Source organism: Anser anser (assembly GCF_964211835.1).
Source record: "Anser anser genome assembly, chromosome: 10".
In the NCBI taxonomy this organism is placed as follows: Eukaryota; Metazoa; Chordata; class Aves; order Anseriformes; family Anatidae; genus Anser; species Anser anser.
Genome location: NC_139730.1, coordinates 21264307 through 21278021, shown reverse-complemented (window position 1 = coordinate 21278021; position 13715 = coordinate 21264307). Strand labels below are relative to the sequence as shown.

Here is a 13715-nt window from a genome sequence, read left to right as displayed (position 1 = left end):
TACTGTTTTTTGTACAGTTGCAAACAAACAGGACAATTGCATTAGTTCTGAAATTGTCTCCTACCAGAGCCAACCTATGCCACTAAAGAGGATTTGGTTTCTGAGATTTGTTTTAGGATAACTCTTGTTTTATTTGATTCTCCATGTTAAGTTGCTAGCATGGACTAACGAAGAACTGGTATTTTCACAAGAGCTGGAACATTCTGCTCTTTAGTTAGCATAAAATCCTGTATTCTGAACATGTCTTCAGACAGTTATGTGAATTATTTGTTATGTGAATTATTTGTTATGTGAATTTATGCTTTTCATCTTAGCCTGAACTTCTCTCGTGAGCATCAAGATAAATTATTTTGAAGGCATTCAGGAGCTAAGCATCCAATTGTATTATGTTAATATTACAAGATATCTACATTCATACATCGCAAATGACTGTGCTATAGTTTACTTAATATTTTGTGTTATTATATAAATATGAGTATTTTATGCCAATGTATTAGTTCCTTTTTCCCCTTGGTGTTTAAGATTGTACTGAAGCCCTGTTGATGCAATAATTGAGGTTAAGCATGTGCATAAGTGCTGTTTGAGATGGGCCTCTATTCCCCAACGTGCTGTTCGTCTCCGGTAGATGATAGAAGATTGCTTTTCTCTTTGCTCATTAATATAAATACATTTTATCCTCTCTTTACACTAGCTATGTGCCGCAAAACCGTTTTTATGATTATGTTATTTATAGTCCTGCACATTTCAGGAATATTCCATATAACAATATCAGGAATTACACCTGAAAATGTAGCAATTCACACTTGAAATACTATTTTGGAGGAAATAATGATTTCTAACATTAAAGTACATTTCAGTGCACACAATAGGGATAAATTAAGATTAAGCACTAAACTTTAACTCTGTATATCCTGGCCTTGAGCTTCATTGTGCCACTTTAGTATTGGGTTAATACAGTATATAGATTGAATATTTGCTCAAAGGTTTGTGAATAAGTGATTCCCATCTCCTTTGTATGGAAAATTGACTCCATTAGTAGAGAGAAGACATATCAAGCTAACTGATTACATGAAGTCATAATCCTCTATTGAGACATCACACAATGACATTGTTAACATTAGTATACAATATTTATTATAAATAAAAAAGGCTATTGAGGCTTTCAACCCATAAGCAGCTCTGGGTGGATGACTTCACTGTAGGAACACAGTGGAGTTATAATGAGGATAAAAGATTTATTTATACATAAGTATGTTCTCATTAGTAATTCTGCACTAACACGTAATACAACTGGAAGACCACTAGAGTGAATTTTACTATTTATTGTTTGCACTTTGACTGTGAATATTTAGATAAAACAAAGAAATTAGTTTATTGTACTGTGTATTATTATTCTCATGAATGAAGAATTATTCCATTTTTATGGGACACAATAACATCCCATCACCCCATGTCATGGAGATCCAGTGGGCCATTAAATCGGACCTTGCTAAAAATGGGGAATCATTTTTTAAGAGGTCCTTCCAGCATATGCTGTATGTTCAGGCTGCATTGTAGTGTGTTGCAAGATTTCTTACTGATCTGCCTTTGTATTATACTTTCTCTCAAACAGTATTTTTGATATGTTTCTTAACAATATAGTTAAGGACCAACCCACATTGCACAGAAGGCACCCAATCAACTGCCTGCAGCCCCCTCCAAGATCACTCTCACTGACTCTGTACTGATTGCCTATTAGAAGAAGATTCAGCCTAGCTTTACAGCAAATTGTCTGTGCTACCTCACATTGCCTTGCTACTGAAAGCATCTCCCTCCTCTCTGAAGACTGGGTTTACTTCTGGAATGCTGTTTCACATTCACCTTCATCAGGCAAAGCCTAACAAAATTAAGGCAATGTTTCAAAGCATGTATCCGCCCTTCAAATTGGACTACAATAATTTTTGTTCAAAATCCATCCTCCCTGTTTGGCTAGCCTAATTTGCTCTGTTTAATTTATTTTCAGTGTTCTGAAACAGGTCAGTTTGTAAAATTTTTAGCATATTCGAGGATATTTCATTATTAATGGAGTTACGGTACAAGAAAAACATGTATACCATTTGGAGAATATTCTCTATGTAACAAGGACCCACTCCATAACTGCTACTTAACAGAACACCAAAACAAACAAACAAACAAAAAAACACACACACACAAAAAGAACAACAACCAGAAAGCTAAGGTACTGTATTATTTTATCTTAGAAGAATGAAGTTCATCAGGTATTCATTCCTCATCTTGGGAATTACATTGACACGGTTCATCTCTTTCTAAAACTGCCATTTAAGTTGATTACATGTAAGCTGACTGGTAAGAAAATATTATTCATATTGAAAACAAATCATTTAATTTAGAATCACTCAGCTCAGCAGCAAAAGTCCTTACCAACAATTACTGAGAGAAGATGAGAAGAATTCTACTCCACCTCCAAATGTGGATGAAAAAACACCTGCTTCTATTTCAGCTGTTCATTTTCAATGAAATCTGTGTTTTTTTCGATTAAAAAAAAGCCAACACCTTGAAAAATACTACTTGCTGTGGCTGTAGCAAAATGGGCTCCCCTTTTCTTTTGTTTGTATAAACTATTATTTATTCTGCTGAAAATAGGATGTATAAAAAAGCTTTAATTTGAAAAGCCATTTACTATTTTAAAAAGACGGTACTTCCAGCTACATCTGCTTATAGGAACTAGATGTACATTAAACTTAAAAAAAAAATTAACACAGATGACCTAAATTACTTTCATTCCCTATACCCTTCCTGGTACCATACTTGTAAACTTGTACACTGTTTAAAGAGATAAGAAGATGAGAGTCTGAAACTCTTATTATTATACAGTGTAAGAGAAAATACAGAGACTGTATGAGTTTAATATCGTAGAAATAGCACGCCATTTAGATCCTACTATGCTGGGCAATTCGATCTAAATTTATTGAGTTTTGAGAAAGTTCTAACACAAGATATCCCCACTCAAATATCCGTTATTTTTTCCCCCCAGTCTGTGATGACTGCCTGAAAGGAACAGAAAGATGAACTTCCTAATTTAGGTGAAACTCTTCCCATTTTTAAAGATCCATTTGTGTATATGTAACCTTACAGAAGTACACAGTATAGATTTTCAGACTACTCATTTGGGATTCAAGATATGAGCTTCAGCATATTAAGTAACAAATCATTTTTAAGTACTTCCAAGGTTATCATTTCAATTGCTCTGTACAAATGATGCACAATTCAGCTGGGCTTGGAAGGTATTCCCCACTACCTCTCCTGTCAATCCAGTTCTTGACTCTTTCACTCCCCAGGGATCCAGTCCAAGTCCCCTTCAAACCACTGGAAAGGTTCCCACTGATTTCAGTGGAACCTAGATCAATACAGATGTAAAATTTAGTTAGACAATTATTTTCCTCTGATTCTTGCATTTATCACACATAAAAACAACACAGTTTTGTTTCTCTAATTTTTTTCCCCATGGTAATCTAGGTGGCTAGTGCATTTGCAATCTGAAAAAAACAGATCTCTTCTTGCAGAGTGTAAGTTTCTACATCTACCTCAAAAAAAGTATAACAAAGCTATTCGGAACTCAGTACACGTTCTTTCCTATTCACAACTCATTTTCCTTTTTTTTTTTTTTTCTTTTGTGACAACCTAGGCAATAATTCACAGCTCACTTGGTCTCCTAAATAACCCTCTTTATATTTACATGGTAGGCATTCCCCCATTACCCAGCAGGATTCAGCTGTATTGGCAGGCAGTCATTAGACATTCTTAAGACTTTGGAGGTTTAACATACCCTTCTCTAGCTAGTGTCTTTGAAAACACCTTGTATGGTTACCATCTCAGCAAATATACAGCAAATCTTGACAATTTAACAATAATAAACTATGTCATTTTGCAATTTTGAAGTAGTTCCTTCTTTGGGTCCCATCCAGACTCCCACATGAAGCCTTTAAAGCTCAGAAGCATTTTGCCCAATGGAGGATTGTTATGTTTGTTTCTTCTGCTAGAAATTAAATGAGCTACTTGAGTCTCTTTGCTAAAATTTTCTAACTGTATACTTGCTTTTCATTATGTACTACAGTTACCTTAACTCAGCATCACCGAGAATTCTAGGGGAAGAGGAAATGATTCAAAAATGCATCCTCTGTTGATGTATGGAGAAAAGTCCTTTTAGGAAAGAAATGAACTAGAATAAAGATAGTAAAACCCAATCTAACTCTCACAAAATTGATGCTTTCACTAGAAGGTATCTTTCTCTACAAAGATGCAATCTGAGCACAAAAGAGACAAATTTCCAGGGCTCATGGTCTTGCTCCTGTTGAGGAGCTCTCTCAAATGACTTCCTCCACTGCCTACACAAAGTCACTAAGTCACTGCTCTGAGGCATTCCTTTACACTGACATCTCTAGTGCAAATGGGACCTATAGGGTCCTTTTCCTTTACACCTTCCCTTTCCTAACACATAGGCCACAGAAATAACAGTACCTCTTAGAATTCATCAGTAAATGCCAAGTTATATTATGGAGGCTGGTAGGAGTTTAGAAGAAAACGGAAAAGTTGATTCATATTTCCATTACAGATGTTCATCACTGGCAATTCTATTTGTTCCGAAGAAACCTCCAAACAAACCTGGGGTGACAGATTGCCAATCATGCCTAGAGCAGTTTGCATCCTATGAGCCTTGAATTTACACAAATGTTCAAAACTGTATTTATTTACTGAATGGACAAATATTTCAAATTAATATACTAAGAGTGCTTACAGCAGCAAAAAATCTCCAGGAAAGTGATTTTGTTTTGAAGGATAGAATAGAATGCAACCGTCTTTTTGTTTAATTTTGAAGTCTTTTCCTTACAATATTATCTGGAAGTTAAATTATGGTACGTTTCTCTGATGGGAACCTGGGCCTTCATTATACATTGCCTCACATGCATCATATGCAATGATGCTAGATACGTCCATATATTCAAGGAGCAATTTCCAGGCAATTCTTAAAACAAGAGCCATTTACACTGATGACATAACATGAAAAGTATGTGATGTTATTTAATATGCAAATGTATTCCTCATGTTAACGAAATTAGTAAAATCATTTTGAAATCTTTACGACCAATAAGCACTCGAGGTACATATTTCCCACGTTTACGAAGTTCAAGTAACACACTGACACCGTCAAACAGTTCACCACCGCAGTTGTAATGAAAAGAAAGGACCCCAAAATAAACTAACTGTTTGGATTTTCTTTAATCAAAGTGAGCAATTCTTAGTTGTAACTGTTCACATGGCATCCCATACCTTCTGAAGTCTTCTCTTTCACCTTTAACAATTTGCAGGGGAGAATATCCCTGTATCATTTGAAATGCTTCTATAACAATGTTTCTTTTAAACTTTAAAATTCAAACTAATAAAAGTAACATCCTATTGAAAGAAATCCTGGATGCAGAACAGTATTTTAGGATGCTAATTGCTCATGTTTCTAGCCATCCTTGAAACATATGCTGAAAACACTCAAAAGTGTTCAGAAATGCCTCTCTAAGTCATAAATCTTCTACAGGTACAATTATGCAAGAGCAGCAATAGGAAAAACACATTCAACATCTGGAGTCATAGGAGTTTACTGAAGTAAAATTGCAAAATTAAATTTAGATGAACTTAATTAAAAAAGGGATCCACTTTAATATGGACATTCATCAAGTTCTCATTGAAAACCTTTCTTGCCTCAAGAAAATATAATAAAGCATGAACACAAAAGCCACATAAAGGCTGAAATGAAGTGTGAAGGGATAGTCAAAAAAGAAATGCAGTCAGAAGGAGCTCTTTTTTCCTCATTTTAACACACATGCACACACACACACATTTCCTTTAATTGTATTATATATATAATACACAATATAATCTATTATATTGTACTGGTTTTTGACTTGAAAAGTGAGCTGGTCATCTGTTTGCCCTGAAGGTCATTAACCCTTCTGAGGAACCTGCTACACATTTATTGATAACAAGAACAAGTAACTTTCTCTCCCTCTCTCCCTGTATGTACTTATATACCTACAGTTGGTCAACTTTGTCTCCTAGAACCTAATGAACTTTAACTAAAAACAGTTAGACTTGTTAGTGCTTAAATGTTTGTTACCTGAGTTGCTCCTGCTGCAGTGAGCAGTAGTTCTGTCACAGGGCTGAGACTTTAATGACTTGTAGTGGATTTTCATTTGCCCTAGCTAAGAGTTAACAAACGAGGCTCTTCTGCTTTTGTTTACTAGGTCATTAATGTCTCCTGTTTACAGAGGAAAAAGATCTAGTAGTTCAGCACCAGTCACATCTAGCTTCCATGAATTTTGTCTGTCAGAACAGCATTGACTTTCAGCTCCAACTTACAGTGCATACAGAATGTAATAGCATCAAATAACAACTTGAAAAAATTAGAATAGTATTATGAGGATCACCTTACAAAACTGCCTTGATAATTTGTTGTTCTACACCTTGGCTGTATGATCAAGTAACATGATATGAATGCTGTATTCTTTTACTTCTAATAAAGAGCATTACTAATGCAGTATGCTCTGCGGGAGATACTGCCCTTTATTAGGGACACGTTCCAACATTATAAGAGTCACCCAGCAATAATGAAATGTAATCTGTCTTGACGATTCATGATAACACATTGTTATGCTTATTCTTATATGAAAAGAGTATGATTGGATAGGAATGCTACTGCTGTTGAATACATCTTTAAACTGAAGCAGAGATTCTACTGATCTACTTGGTTAATGACAATAAATTGCTAGAGGAATGATGAATAAATATTTTGTTTCTATATCAGAAGAGTCCTATTTTTTTGAGGTGCACCCTAATTCAAAAAAATATATTTCAATAGCCTGTAATGGGCAGGACTTGGAAGTAGTGTTACTTGACATCTGTTTCACAGTGAACTAAAAACAGCATGAGTATGACTGAACTAGGTGAGGTCAAAGGGCTGTCCATGCTCTGCCTATAATACTTTGCAACAGCCAATGCTAATGGGAGGAGTACAGCACATGGTGATGTCTTCCCCCCCCCCCCCGGCCTCCTCTTTCTCCAAGGCCAAAAAAACTAATGCATATGTACCATAATGGTGAGAATCATTTTGAGAGAATCAAAAAAAGAAGTGAGAATGAAAAAGCATCACAGACAATATTATAATCCAAAAATTAGATCTTTCCTAACTGAAAAACCAAACATATACACACCATGTGATTTTGTGTAAAGTAATACTACACAGTACCCAGCTACAGTTTCCTAGAAAATATATTCCAAAACAAAACGTGCAGTGGGACTCAGCTGTCCCCTCCTCTTGTTTGCTCTTACTATAGCTGTGAATTTCCCTCCAGAGCAGAAATTCTGAGCTTCAAGGTGCAACCAGACCACATCCCTCTGCAAGGTCTCCACAGCAGCACAAAGGGTGTGGGGCAATATCTGAGAATCTGGCCCAAGGTTTGAACAATCAGACTAATTACAACAAAGCATTAGAGGTGAAAGTAATTTCTAGTTTTACATCTTATTTGCTCAGTTTTCAAAACTTCTGAATTTCCTTTTTGTGCATTTTACTTTCTCTTTGGAGCTGCCTGTCCACCATCCTTATGTAAATGGTCACATCATTTTATATGTACAATGTCAAACCTTTTGAAAGCAGTTACATTAGCTGAGAGAACAATAAATATGACCTTTCTGATTTTACTCTGATGAAAACTCCTCAGAACTTGTGTCCCGAGCTCAACCTTGTACAGATCAATATACGTTCTTATATCTGTGTATAGGTCAAACAGAAATACTGCCCCCCCCCCCCCCGATGTAGTTTTAGTGCAACATTACAGAAAACAATAATAATCTAAAGATGCTATAGTAAACCACATTAGATCTTACCACTGAGACTGAATGTGAAGATCCTTAAATTGCTGGCATCAGGTTCCTGTAGAGATTGGCACAAATTCAAAGGGGTGATCCTGCCAAAAGTCAGAAGAAAACATTCATCAGACAGATGATTATTTTTGAATCACACTTTCCCAGTACCCATGGAAGCCTCGCTTTATAAATGCTTACTGGAGACTTAACGATAAGACCACTGAAATAGGTCTGAATGCAACCCACCAGCACCTTAACTCTTCAGATGACTGCAAACCCTAATATTGATTCCCACACAGTACTTTCTACATAAAAACTGTCCTTTTATGAAGGCAACAGACCAGATTTTACCAGGAAAAATAACTGTATTGCATGATCAGTTTTAAAAGACTGCACTGGAAAAATGGCTAATGGAAAAAACAAACAAAAACACAAACAATTGGCCAACCCCAAATTAATGGAGCATATACTCATACACAGTTCATTTTCATTCCAGATCAAAGATGTTTTGAAGTTCAAACAAATTTGCCTCCTAATAGTTTTAGTACAGGATTATCTCTCTTAACATCTAAAAAATAACATTCAGAGTTGGCATTTAACAGCTTATTTGTACTGCAGCACTTTGGGGACAAGCAAACTTGTAATTTCTACCATATGTGGAACATTTCTTCCATAGCAGTATTGAAGTTCCTATACAAAAAGCATGACTGAGAAAAACTCTAGGAAAAGGAGTACTTTACCAAATACATAATATGTAATTGTTTTTGCACCAATTATAATTATTTTAATTTATGCATATTATTTTGTAAATATAAATATGTATATATATAATTTTGTTTCCCTGAGGTTTACATGGTTATTTTTCAAATTATTCTTGTTTATGAGAACACAAAAACTATCTTGAAGTGAAAGCAAAGTAGAAATGGACTTGATGACAAGAAATACATAGGTAGGTGGAACAATGCTCTTGGCTCAGACCAGTGTTATTAATTTGTAGCGCTCAAATCCAAGTTGCCTCTATACAATAAGAGCAGCTCTAAAATCCTCTGAAACCTATGAAGCAAATTCAGAACAGGAAAGAAAAACTGTAAGGATCTAACACTGAGCTCTAGAAGAGTACAGAATGTCTCACCATCTCTTCCTTCCTCTTTTATTCAAGCTTCCAATGAAAATATTGCCATCTTCACTCTATAACAACAAATTCTTTCTAGTGAGATTTTCAAAGGCATGTAAGAGAACTGGGTGTCTAATTCCCTCAGGCAGTTTTGAAAAGTGCACGATTAATATCTTACATAGCTCCTTATACATCAAACCATTTCCCAGTGCACTTCACATTAATCTTTAATCTAGACACTTTAATCTTCAAGTCTTCATACAATAATCTTCAATGAAAGGTCCTTTCTGGGAGTTTACAGTATATTTAACACAATTTAAAAACTACTAGTGCATTGCCCTACTTTTTAATACCCAGAAAATGTTTTATAAATTAGATCAACTACAACCTGGCCAAGGTTTCTGCATTTTTAATATCTTTGGAGGGAGATTACAACAAATGGGTGCTGGAGGGAATGATTTAGCTGCTTAAGCATCAGTTTGCAATACTGTAAATCACCCCAGAACTTTAGCTGTGGATCCCAGAGTTCATTCAGTGCTTCACGTTTTCCAAGGTAAGGACCAGTATCTCTGTATATGCTACTGGGGAAAACAGCATATCCTACAGTGTACACTGCTCTGTTTTGGCAGCACTCTGTGTGCACATCTGGCCATGGACATAGTTTCCATATCTGTGTTTCTGCCAAAAATATTAGCTGTTGGACTAGTGTGCCAGGCCCATTCTGCAGGGATAAAGCCATGACTTCAACTCCTCCTGGCCTTTACTGTTCCCTTCAGTGCTGTTTACTTTACCATAGCACCTCTGAGTCCTACTTACAGACCAAGACTTGACAGCATTAGCCCTATCCAAACGCACAGAGGAAAAAAAACCTCTAAGTATACAGTAAAATTATACAGTAAATTCAGGACAAAATGCAATAGGTAGGAGAAAAAGAGACAATAATAGTCATTATGATAGTCTTTTTTTTTCCCCTAGGTAGACGGGTGAAGGCACAGTTTGAGAAGAAATTTGAAGAACCAGTTTTGCAGATGTATCTTAAGAGTTTTGACAGGAGAAAGCAAGAAGGTGTTGACTTGAAAGTGAAAGCTGAGATGGAAATGGATGTCACGACAAACTGAGGTTGGAGCTGCTGCTTTCATACTGACAAGGAGATGACATAGAGTAGAGAAAAGGAAAATGGGCTGTGTAAAATCAAAAAGGGAGAGGCACATAGCACCTGAGTGCTATGGTCAGAAAATGATATGGCCAAAGAAAGACACTACGAAAATGATCTTTCTAACAGCATTAGTTGATCTCAATAAGCTTATGATTGTTGATATTTGAGCAAGTAAATTCACACTGGGAGAAATGTAAGAGACAACACAGATGGCCAGAAAAGACCATGTACCACATTTCAGATGCCAGCTGGATTTGAGGTGGCAAAGAGAAATCTCAGTTGAAGACAATGCTCAGGTAATGAATGTGGGTGGTAAGTGAGATGGTAGGTTATCTACAGACATTGTGAGAAAGAGTAATTGAGAGGGTTTCTGCAGAAAGAGTAAGGACCAGTGTTTTAGTGATGCTGGCTTTAGATACGACTCCAGTAGCTGCACAGAGAGTCTTTGATTTTAGTTTGGGTAGGAAGAGACAGGCTTGAAGTACAGAGGTTCACATATTTCCTAACCAGCCTCAGAAACATGGTAGCTGAATCTGTTTGCAAGTGAGTCTCCTCATGGATAAACTAGGAAGGACGACAAAACCTGACTGTTCTACAAACTGCTGTTCTACACCTGTTCTACAAAAAGCTGGAGAACTGATACAGCAGATTCACTGAAGGGCACAAAAAGGAAAGGATGGAGTCCTGGCAGCCAAAAGAAAGAGGATTACAGTAAGATCAAAGTTGAAACATTTGATAGGTTCTGGTAGCCAAAGGTGCAGTACTAAGTGGACTGGAAAAAGTCATTAGAGACTCGTTTGAGCAGTTTCTGTTAAGTACAAAGAATGGGAATTAGAGGTAAAGTACTGTAAAGTATGGTCCATGTGTTCAGGGATGAGAGCTTATTAGAAGGGCAAGTGTGGTAAAAAGTGAGACATTCTGAAGAAGTGAAAGAGTAATGCAAAGTTCGATTGTGAAACAAAAGAGGAAGAAAACGACAGACTGGAAGGAAAAAAGGATAGGCTGGGGTTGTTTCATGAAGTAGATGAGCAGCAGATGAGAAGAATTTGAGACAGGCTAGAGGACTGTTTCGGGACAGAACAATGAATGAAAGGAGGACTTATGAAGATGAAGATCATATCCATTTTCACTGGGAAGAAATTGTCAAGATACATCTTATATAAAATTGTTGTGGGAGAAGGTTTGAGGAATGAATCAAAACTGGCAAAGAGGAGGTTAGGACTGCGAGTACAGATTTCAATTATAGTAGCTAGGCATTTTGCAGAATTGAGAGGACTGCGCAGTGGAGGAAGTTACCTTGGTCACAGGATTTCTGTTTGAAATGTTTTGTTGCACAAAACAAGTATAGAAAGTATCTATAAGAACTGCGGTCATGACAACTTTGATAGATTCATGGAGAAGCCAGATGCTGAACTTAGTCAGTTCAAGAACATCACTTTAGTGTAGGGAGACCAGTGGAGGAGAGACAATAAAGAAGTTGCTGGACTTTTTCACCCCTTGCTAGACCAAGTCATAAGTAGGTCTTTATTTTAAAACCCTCATGATATCTGTGACTGATGAAAAAACTTGACATATGGATGAGTTCAATTTACCATGGAGATGCAGCACTTCAAAAATAATTGCAAATCTATAAAAGCTCTTTGAATATCTGGCTTACATTCAGACACCTGAACAGGCTAAAAGATACAGAAATATTTGTCCCACTACGCTTTTCATCTTAAGAAAAACTCCTATGATTTGTACTTTAAAGAGAAACATGAAATATTTCACGTTTGTGGGACATGACTGTTTCAGTGTGAAGACATGAACGTTTGATGATTTGGGCTGTAATTTCCATCTTCTTCATGATCAAGTGGATTCTAGGGGTCTGGTTCATCAAGAAAGATGCATTGCTCATCTTATCATATTTCTGTAATGCAGAAGGATCTCAGCACATGTAACATAAGCAGCAGCAAACCTCTCAAAGCTTTGGCAGACAATGGCTGATAAGATGTCTGAGAAAGCTAATGTTATGATGTATATAAGGCAAATTTATAGTCCTGGAAAGCAAGGAAGAGCTTAGGGATATTATAAGCACTTATGTTCCAGAAAGCTTAGTGAAAGTAAGCTATCATAAAACACTGAGAATTGATTTTGTGGATGAAGATATTTTCTTATTAATGATTAGGATAAAATTTAACCATTTTGGCAGTGTCAGAAATTCAGACTAAAGGAGAATGAGAAAGAACACAAACACAAAATTCTAAGTTAAAAAGTTTTAATAATGATAGTCTTAATCTTAAGCAACATCTAAATGCACATTCAGATTGCAACAATCAGCTCAGAGGACTGAGTGGATGATTCCCTAAAGATGCAATTTATATTGCAAATCAAAAGGGTCTGTGATGACACCCATGACTTCAGCTTCTAAGTTGTACATCACAAATGACAGCAATAAGCACAACAAAGGAATGCCTTAGCAAGAGAAACATCAGTCTTGACTAAGCACTGACAAGCACTTTCAAAGACTTAGATTTGAAAAAGAGCAACAAGCAGTTGAACTGATAATGTCCTAAATTTTGCTAAGAACCCAATGCTCAATTTTACATCCTAATATAGTCAACTTGCTTGAAAAGGTTACCATAAAATACTCATTAATTTATATATCCGTTAGATTAGTCTGTGTAAAATATGTATTTGACAACATAAGAAATCCCATAGCACCAAACACAGCATTTTAGAATTGGATTTCTAGTCATTTTTGCTCTCCTTCACAAACCTACTCTTCATCTATTTACATGTAAATGCACTGACCTTAGCAGGATTTTCCATAATAATAATAATAATTTGTATTCATTTAGATGTGTATATATATATATATATGAAAAAGCTAAATCTGTCTATCTACCTTGAATAAAAATTGATTTCTGCACTTTATTACAAATGAATGCAGCTCAGTATAGGAACACCTGCTAGTACATCTAACAGTGGTATAAAACACTGGAAAATTACCACTGGTGTTATTTCCTAGAAATAATGGAAATCCAGCATTGGAATCGGTCATGTAACTCAGATATCACAAGGTTTCAATACAGCAGAGAAAATCAGCATTTTAAATTTTTTTGGGGGGAGGAAGGAGGTGTGAGATGTGAGTTATGCCTAACACCACACTGCTCTTAATGCTGTGAAATACGTGGAAGCAAGGTTAATTGAAAACCTGAAGTAATATAAAAATAAGTCCAGCCTTTAACAGGAATGCATATGGGGTATAAAGCTCCATTGAGCCCAGGTGGATAAGTGAACATTTTTGATGCACATTAGTTGAAGAAATGAAGAAGTAGAAGCAGATAATAGGTATTACTAAACTAGAATATTCTGAAGGCCTGGAACAGAAATAGAAAATCACCACCATGGAAACATTTTATAGATTAACTTTTCTTCCCACCCCAGAGAACAGTAGGTCCCCCATTTCCCTTTAGTCACAGCTTCTTATTGGCTATATTTATCATCCCTCTAGGCAAGAAGGGGTGGCTTTCAGAGCCAGAGTTTAGAAAG

The 13715-nt window shown here is 36.2% G+C and overlaps 1 protein-coding gene across 1 annotated transcript in view; it reads right to left on the bottom strand.

The window, feature by feature from the left end:
* The window catches only part of LOC310904784 (uncharacterized protein), a gene marked incomplete at its 5' end in the record, with an annotated part of 195057 nt that overhangs the window by 96888 nt on the left and 84454 nt on the right, over nucleotides 1-13715 (bottom strand). The window contains one exon of the mRNA XM_083849956.1: nucleotides 7933-8012. Coding sequence (XP_083706082.1) covers nucleotides 7933-8012 — 80 coding nt within the window. The remainder of the gene's footprint in view (nucleotides 1-7932; nucleotides 8013-13715) is intronic.